Source organism: Rhododendron vialii, chromosome 3a (assembly GCF_030253575.1).
Source record: "Rhododendron vialii isolate Sample 1 chromosome 3a, ASM3025357v1".
NCBI lineage: Eukaryota > Viridiplantae > Streptophyta > Magnoliopsida > Ericales > Ericaceae > Rhododendron > Rhododendron vialii.
In genome coordinates this window covers 14,944,401-14,953,556 of record NC_080559.1, presented here as the reverse complement: position 1 = coordinate 14,953,556, position 9,156 = coordinate 14,944,401, and the positions used below count along the sequence as shown (strand labels likewise).

The following is a 9,156-nucleotide window of genomic DNA, read 5'->3' as shown; positions in this document are numbered from 1 at the left end:
AGACCATTTTGAAAACTTCTAAATAGGGGTGTAAATGGTTCGATTTCGTCTAGTCTAGGGATTTTTCAAAGCTGAATCAGACAATTTTGGTTTGAACATTTCGCACACTAAACCAAACCAAATATTTAGAGATTTCGGTTTGGTTTGAATTAGTTCTGTTTGATTGGTTTATTCTAGTTTTTTGGCTTGAAGCAAAACACAAATGACTTCAAGCAACATTTAAACTAAAAAACAATTTCGAAATCATAACAGCAACTACCACGAAGCAAAAGTAACCCAAAAAAAAATTAGAAAAAAAGAGAGCAGCAAAACAACTTTAAAGTTCAAACAACAACGTCGTCTGTTATGTAACTTTAAACAAATATCAGCGTTTTTATGTAAGTTGTGAGAAATTTTTTGTTGCAATTAAGTTAAGTGTTTTTGGGTAGTGAGCATGTTATTGAGAAATGTCAAGTTATTTTCGGTAGTGAACAAGTTGTATAGTAGATGGGTATGTGAGTGAAAAAATTGTTAAAAAAGAAGTTGTTAGTTAGTGCGAACAAGATGCTAAAATGTCAAAACTTGTTGATTAGTGTGAACGAGACGATAAAATGACATAAATTTTTTCCCAAATCTTACCGGAAACGCCCCCTAGGTTTTTACACTATTAAGTTAAATGTTCAATATCGATCGAAAAACCTCCAGTAGCCATTCAGAGTCCAAACGGCATCATACAAATAGTAGGGCAAAAAAATTATAATAATTAATTTTTTTTGGAAATGTAGGGTGTTCCTGGCCAGCTTGCGTGCACCTCGGTCTAAACCCTGCAGCCCCTCTCACAGCCGTTTCACATGCTTACGCGTGGGAGTTTGGTAATGTAGGGTGTCCTGGGCTACTTGCGCGCACCTCGAACTAATCCTTACAGCCTCTCCCACAACTATTTCACATGTTTACGCGTGGGGGTGATATGGTCTCAAGTGTTGTTGGTAAAGATAATCAAACCTGAAATCTTAGCATGGAGCAAACACTTAAATTACAAATCAAAACCACTTGACCTACTCCTTTGGTTAATTTAATGTTCCTTTCAAAAAAAAAAATTTACCGTTAAATGTTGAAGAAGAATTTAAGTACGAGAACAGTAAAGGGTGGTATATATATATATATTTTATAAGTAAATAGAAACTGAATGCAAGCAAATATATTAGGTTCAGTCCGGTTTATTTCCAGATTAGATGGTGGTGAACCGGACCGGACTGACATTTTCTTTTTGATTTGTCTAAACAGCGAACTAGACCGAACTGTTTACCTCTAAAATCCAAACTAAATTACCGGTTTGGTGCGGTTTTTGTTTTCGGTCCTACTTCTAGCTAGACATTGAGATTGTGAAAAACTCACTTTTAAATTATTATTTTTTTGGTCTATAGTGAACTTTTTAGGACTGTTATGTTAGTATAATTTTTTTTTGGGCTCCGTTTCTCATTCTATAACATTAACAATCAAACCATGCACAAAGTAATAATTCTGTACCAAATTTAGTTAGATAAAAAGACATTTCAAAAGTGAGGTTGGGTTTTCCTAAAAAGTTTGTCTATAGTTTAAGAACTACTCCGTAAACTAGTTGTTTCTATTAAATAGACTTGTAGTTGATCCAGGTATTTGATGAGATTGACCAGTATCGAAATCTGTATTTTTTGGACTTTAATTAGCTTGTTAAATGCTTTTAGTTCATTTAGACAACACAAGAGGATAAACTCAACCCCAAATAGAGTATCTTTTGAAGTAATTGGTTATTACAGTATCTGACCTGTGTGAAGCTAGCAAAAAGTATGTGACCAAAAATGATCTAACAAATTAAATGAAGATGGCCCAAATAAGTTACAGGCCAGCAGGCACAGATTTACTATGCGGCACATGTGGGCACATAATTGTTACTTTGTGGCTTGATTGTTAACGTTTATACAAAAACAAAAAGCATGTGCGAATTAACTATGAGCAGTTTTTATTGACCAAGGGATCTCATACTAACGATAATCAATGTGTTCAGAACCCTTAAAAAAACCTCTAAAAAAACCATTCAAATCTTAATCTCATAATTCCCAATCAAATTTTGATGATCCGAGCCACTCAATGTGTTCAGAACGTGATTTTAAGGGTGCCCGCGAGAAATTGGCAAAAAAAATAACCGGGAAAGACTTGATTTGAGCAGTTTTTTATTGAACCGTTCAATAAAGTTCAATAAAAAAATGTTCAGATGAAGCCCTTCCCGGTCATTTTTTTTGCTGATTCCACACGAATACCCTTAAAATCACGTTTTGATTATATTGAGCGGCTCGAATCATCAAAATTCGATCGGGAACTTGGAGGGATTTTTTTAGAGGTCTTTTTAAGGGTCCTCGGAACCGCCCCGTATATATATATCATCTCTCATAATTATAAGAGCGAGGCTCTTGCGACTTACATCATCATTGGCCAAAAGATTAAATAGAAAAACACCATTGCACAGTTTGCACTACCCTTCCATGCACCTTCGCCACTACCGCCTAGCCGCCACGCCCACAACATCTCTAACCCATCCCAGGGATGGATCTGTAAATTTATCAGTGTGGGCACAGATTAGGGGCAAAAGGTTGCTAATTTTGATTATTCAATAGCCAAAATTTAATGAGTTGCTAAGAGATTGTTAAGTTTAGTTATGCCACTATGAGAGCATCCACAGTGGAATAATAAAAACCGTTGGGTTGCTAAAGTTAACAATGTTTTCTCAAAAAGGTGCTCATAATGGCATAATCAAACTTAATAACCTCTTAGCAACTCAACAAACTTTGGCCCTTGAATAATCAAAACTAGCAACCTTTTGCCAATAATCAAAATTAGTGGTCTTCACATTTTCTCAATCAAGTACACCCACCATTATTCAAAAACTTCTCTCTTTCATCTCTCTGTCTCTCTCTCTCTCTCATATTTTTAAAAGTTCTTGTTTTTTTTTTTGCAAAAACAGTAAAATGGTTTTCCCAAAACTTTTTTTTATTAAAAATTGTTTTTTAAAATTGTCTATTTTTCAAAAACTGTTTTTTTTTAAAAATGACCTTTTTCAAAAAAAAAAAAATTTAAAACTTTTTTTGAAAAGTGTTTTTTTTTTTCAAAATAAAAGTTTTCAAAAAAAAAAAAAATCCTATTTCTAATAACCTATTTTTATTAGTTTGAAAACTATTTAAAAAAATTATTTTATATAGTGACAATTTTTAGATTTTTATAGGTTGAAAAGGTGATGTGGCAAGTTTCGATTATTCAATTTTGACTATTCACAATCTCTTAAATGGATAACTAAAAGTTGATGTGACAACTTTTGATTATTCTAGATCTGACCAGTTTTTTGAAGAAACATTGCTAACTTTAGCAACCTCCAAAACTTTTTTTTATTAAAAATTGTTTTTTTAAATTGTCTATTTTTCAAAAACTGTTTTTTTTAAAATGACCTTTTTCAAAAAAAAAAAAAATTTAAAACTTTTTTTGAAAAGTGTTTTTTTTTCAAAATAAAAGTTTTCAAAAAAAAAAAATTTCTATTTCTAATAACCTATTTTTATTAGTTTGAAAACTATTTAAAAAAATTATTTTATATAGTGACAATTTTTAGATTTTTATAGATTGAAAAGGTGATGTGGCAAGTTTCGATTATTCAATTTTGACTATTCACAATCTCTTAAATGGATAACTAAAAGTTGATGTGACAACTTTTGATTATTTTAGATCTGACCAGTTTTTTGAAAAAACATTGTTAACTTTAGCAACCCTTAGTTTTGATTATTCTATTGTCGATAATGGAGAATGCATGTTTAAATGGTCCCCAAAGTTTGGCAGCCTTGGAAGCTAGGAAGAGTAGATACAACTCAATAATAAGTGGATTTTAATCACGAAGTACGATAGTAATTGCCACATTGCCATCTTGGTTTCTTATAAGAGCTAATCAACGGAAACTAATGAGAAGGACAATTTCAAAGAAAATAAATAAAATGGATGTGAAAATTATGTCCAAAGAAATCATCAAGCCTTCCACACCAACACCGAACCACTTGCGGAACTTCAAATTCTCCCTCTTAGACCAGTTCTCACCTGAATTATACATTCCGGCTATCCTCTTCTATCCTATCAATGATCCCCGCCTCAACATCTCACAAACCTTGAATCACCTAAAGAGGGCACTCTCGGAAACCCTAACGCGCTTCTACCCATTTGCCGGTAGAATTAAAGACTTGGTTTCTATAGATTGCAACGACGAAGGAGTTGTATACGTAGAAGCTCAGGCTAGCTGTCATTTGTCAAAGTTTCTTGCGAATCCCAATATTCGGCTCATCAACAAGCTCCTTCCTTGCAACCCTAATCACAAAGAAGAGAACTATTCGTCCTTAGTCGCTTTGCAGGTGAGGGAATAACATCACAATTGTTCCTTCAATGCTTATCTAGTTATCTGAATAGCACTCCTAAATATTTTTCTTAACCTTTTATCTCTAGGTTCAGAAAATAGAAAGTAATTCTCATTAGGTGTTATCTAATTAATGAAACATTGAAATACTATGAAAGTGCCTAGACCTTAGGGTACCCTATGAAAATGCCTAAACTCTATATATGGTACCCTATAAAAATGCCTCTAGGATACCCTTTAAAAATGCCTAGACCGGTACCTTATGAAAATGTCGGTTATCGCTAAAATCCTATAATAAGAAAGTGTACCATAAAACCCAACCTATTAAAGTGCCTAAACCTAAACCCTATGGCTTTATAAAAGCGCCTAAACCTAAATCCTAGGGTATCCTAAAGCCTAAAATCCTAGAGTGCCCTAAAATCCTAAAACCCCGCCACTAGGGTACCCTATCCACCAGGGTACTATACCCACTAGGATACCCTAAAACCATAGGGTGACACTTCCATTAATGGTAAATATATTTTTGTAACAGTGGATCTAGTGGTAATTAAGTATTTCATTTCTCCTTAATGAGAATTAAGTTTAGCTTTTCTATACTTAGAGCTAAAAATCTCATTTTTGAAAGAGAAAATAAAACCTTCTATCAGTCCTCAATTTTTTCGTAAAATGTATTTATGTGGTAAGTGATAAAACGGAGGCAGGTAAGAAAAGAAGAACGCAACGACCGTGAGAATAGAGAAGAAAGACGGAGAGAAGAGAGGGGTTATAAAAAGATTGGGGGAGAGGGGAGATGTGAGAACGCCTGTGGGAAGGAGGGGAGAGGTGGCGCCTCCCCCAAGTAAGCATATATACTATTTCTTGGGGTTTTTTTTTTCAATCGATAGAAGAGATCATTTTACAGTAGATTTAAAGTATATAGTACAAACCCGAGACATTACATCAATTGTGAGAGTCCACAAGACAAGACAACCAAGCCTAACAACTCAACCAATACAAGAAATAAGCTCATTATAGGGTAGAGAAACAAAGAAAAAAAGGAAAAACTCTCTAAGGGAAGAACATCCACACGCAAGTGGGGGAGACTTGAACTTTTAACCTCCTAATGAGATAAAAGAGTCCTAGTTAACTGAGCTAGCCCCAATTGATTTATTTTCATGCTAATTAAACACTAAAAATCCATATATTTTTTTTCACTTTACAACGTTTTCTATATTACCGCGCTAATCAAATGACCAGAATAGTTTATGATCCACACATCTTGTGGTGAGCCTCAACAAACAATCCAATCCACAAATACGTGAACTAAAGAGAAGCTTCTTTTTTCTTTTGGTAATACATGGTGTTCCGGGCTAGCTTGCGAACATCTCGGACTAATTCCTCCAGTCTCTCTCGCAACCGTTTCACAAGCTTACACATAGGGGCGAGATGGCCCCAAGAAAGAAAAGCTTATTATTTTGCAATCAGCCAAAATTTTACTTTTCCACCACAAGTTAAGAACCCCGATCTCCGTTTCGAATGGAGAGAGTATGCCCAAAAAATTTCCTAATAGAGAGATCAGTGCGTTTGAGAAAATGTTTACAAGGATGCTTAAAAACTTATTTTAAAAAGAATTGAGCGGCTCCAATCATTTTTTGTGAAATTTCTAAATGGGTCTCATAAATAAAAGGCATTGTACATTTGATAGTTTTATTGGAGGTAAAGTGATTGAAAAAATTTCATATTCGGAGGTTGCTTTTTTTTTTTGCTTTTTGAGAAAGTGAAGGAGTACTTAAAGCATCCACATCAGACAAGGCAAATTATCCTGTACGCTACTTTAGCGCGCCAAAGGCAGAAATTGGCCTCCCATCAGACTCTTCAAACGTGGGGACCACTAGCCAAATTTTTACATTTTCTACCGTGGCTCTTTTTCTTTGCCTAGTCACTGTTCTCTTGCTACATGATAGTATATTATTATATTATAATATACTACGATGCCTTAAATGCATGGGAGGCAATCCACCACTTAAAAAATGAATACACAAAATACTAAACCTTCTACAGTGTCTGGTCTTAATAATATGTTTTTACATACTTTTTTTTGGTTCAATGACTTTCATATGAAAGCCCTAGAAACAAATATTAATTATGATCTTTTAAAATAAAATGATTAGAAAAATAAATTTTTTGTACTGGTTCAAATAGATTAAAAATTAGAGCACGTAATTTTTTTAGACAGTTTATATATTAAAAAATAATAAATAACAAGTAAATAGTTACTCATAATGAGATAGTTTGGTGGTTTTTTTTAGAATAAAAAAAATATTTTCAATGGGATAGTTTCAATATACAAAAGTCTAATGCAGTAGGCATTTTAAAAGTGAATAACAAAAATAGTGAAGTAGCTTTTTACTCTCTAATTTGATCTAAAATTTAAAAATACTGGTTCGAATGCTCTTACTGGTCCTTTTCTTCCCCTTGACATTCGTGTAATTGAGTTTGGTTGACCATTTTTGTAATGCAGGTGACCGTTTTCGGTTGTGGAGGGATAGTAATCGGGTGCGGCATGTTCCACAAAGTTGGCGATGGAACCACAATGAGCGTCTTCCTAAACAGTTTGGCCGAAACATTCCGCCGCCAGGATAACCAATCATCAGATTCAAGCACCAATATCGATTTCACACCCGGTTCATCCCTCTTCCCTTGCCAATCCCTGCCCACCGGTTTACTCTCCTTCTTTGACAAATTCTACTTCGTCCACCAGAAAATCAATACCAGAAGATTCGTATTCACCGCTGAATCACTCGCTGCTCTCAAATCCAAATCCGCCAGCGAATCCATCCCCAACCCAACCAGAGTCGAAGCCCTAACTGCCTTCCTCTTGAAACGATTCATGGCCGCTTCCAAACAAATCCGGGGTAAATCGATCACCTCGTTGATGACGCACGCGGTGGACATGCGGAGGCGGATCGATCCGCCGCTGCCGGGAGACACGCCGGGTAACCTGGTCTGGTTAGTGAGCGGTTTCTTCGATCCACCCGAATCGACGGAGGTGAAGCTGTCCGAGCTGGTGGGGATGGTGAAAGAAACGTTTGGGAGTTTCAATAATAATGCGATAAGGAGTTTACAGGGGGACGAAGGATTTTTATTGGCAAGTTCTAGGCTTAAGGAGATGGAGGCGGTTCACGCGAATGTGGAGTTGGATACGTTTAGGTTCACGAGTTGGTGCAATCTGGGGTTCTATAGCGTGGACTTCGGGTGGGGGAAGCCGATTTGGGTGGGTCACATGGGGGATATTGAGAGTACGCCGGCCAAGAGTGGGGTTGTTTTCATAGAAAGCGGCGGAGGTGGTGGCGGGATAGAGGCGTGGATGATGCTGGATGAGAAGGAAATGGTTGTGATTGAAAATGATACCGAGTTTCTGGCTTTTGCATCTCCAAATCCCAACATTATTAGTACTATTACCCGCTGAAACTGATGATTAAACTTCGGGCGATTCCGGTTTTCATATGTAGTTTTTGCGAATTGAGAGCTTCTGGCTTGCTTTTTATGAAGACGGTAGATCTACCGTCTTGATAAAAATAAATATTTATATTAATCTTTTAAATCTAAAGTTGCGCTCTACGGTAGAGTAAAAATGTAATAAAATTACTATAGTGATGGTAATTAAGCCATGCCATGAATTGTAATAATTAAGACTTTATTAATTCTACAAAAGCCTAAACCAATGATGGTTATCGTGAAAGGAACAGACAATCATAGTTCGTATCGCAACAAATGTTACGCGACTTCACAATAATCGCAGTATTTTATTAATTTTGATTTTTTACATGATTGACTTATCAATTGATTATAAAATCAATAATTTAACCATCAGAAGGGATTGTGATTTGTTTTGTTTTCTCGGGTCAAGCTCCCTTCTACACCTTTATGATCTTCATACTCCATCTTTGTGAGATTTAACCCAGAGCAATATCAACGGCTGGATGACCCAAACTGTCGACCTCAATATCAATATGGAGAGGAGGAACATTTTTTAAAAAACCTAGTTTGTTTCGATATCGAAAGGTATTTGAATAACTCGATCAATAACCAAAAAAAAAAAAAAGAGTCTATCCATACAAACTAGCCCCTATCTTTCTTTCTAAGTCCCATAGGATAGAGTAGATTAGGATTACCGAATGACAAAAAAGAAAGTCTATCCATACAGACCAGATTAACATATGTCGCACAAATTAGAATTGTCGCACTGTCATGGCAAAAAGAAAGGGCCCCACCTTCATCCAAAATCAAAGCGGGTATATTTCAAGAAATTTGGGAGTCTCAAAATTTGAAAACTTCTCTGAATTCCATTCCCATCCCACTTATCTTTTTCTCTCATACCACCACTACCAACCACTACCGTCAGCAACAGATTCACCACCGACCTCCCCTCCTCCTCCCCCCCCTCGCTCTCTCGTGAAGAGATTAGGCAAAATTATCGACGGGATAAATTAAGGTGTTTCTTTTGTGTTTTCTTCTTTGGTAATTTGTAAATGATTTTGATTTTCTTTCAATTTTTCTTAAATCAGTTTGCTGTACTTTTTGAATGAAAGCCCTAATTTTTGAAATCCCCTAATTTTTGAAAGCCCGAAACTTTGGGTATATACTTATGGGTATATACTTAAATATTGATCCTCCAGCCTCATATAAGTTATTTTTTCATCCCGACCATTTTTTGGGCTTATATTTTCATCTTCAAATTTAAATAAATCCAATTATGTCATCATTGCACTATGTTT

The 9,156-nt window shown here is 35.5% G+C and overlaps 1 protein-coding gene across 1 annotated transcript; it reads left to right on the top strand.

Moving 5' to 3' along the window:
• Positions 1 to 3,947: 3,947 nt before the first annotated feature.
• On the top strand, positions 3,948 to 8,096 carry LOC131318660 (stemmadenine O-acetyltransferase-like). The gene is made up of 2 exons (XM_058348578.1): positions 3,948 to 4,397; positions 6,900 to 8,096. Exons 1-2 carry the CDS (start codon positions 3,957 to 3,959, stop codon positions 7,845 to 7,847), a joined length of 1,389 nt encoding a protein of 462 aa, XP_058204561.1. The 5' UTR covers positions 3,948 to 3,956; the 3' UTR covers positions 7,848 to 8,096.
• Positions 8,097 to 9,156: the final 1,060 nt, after the last annotated feature.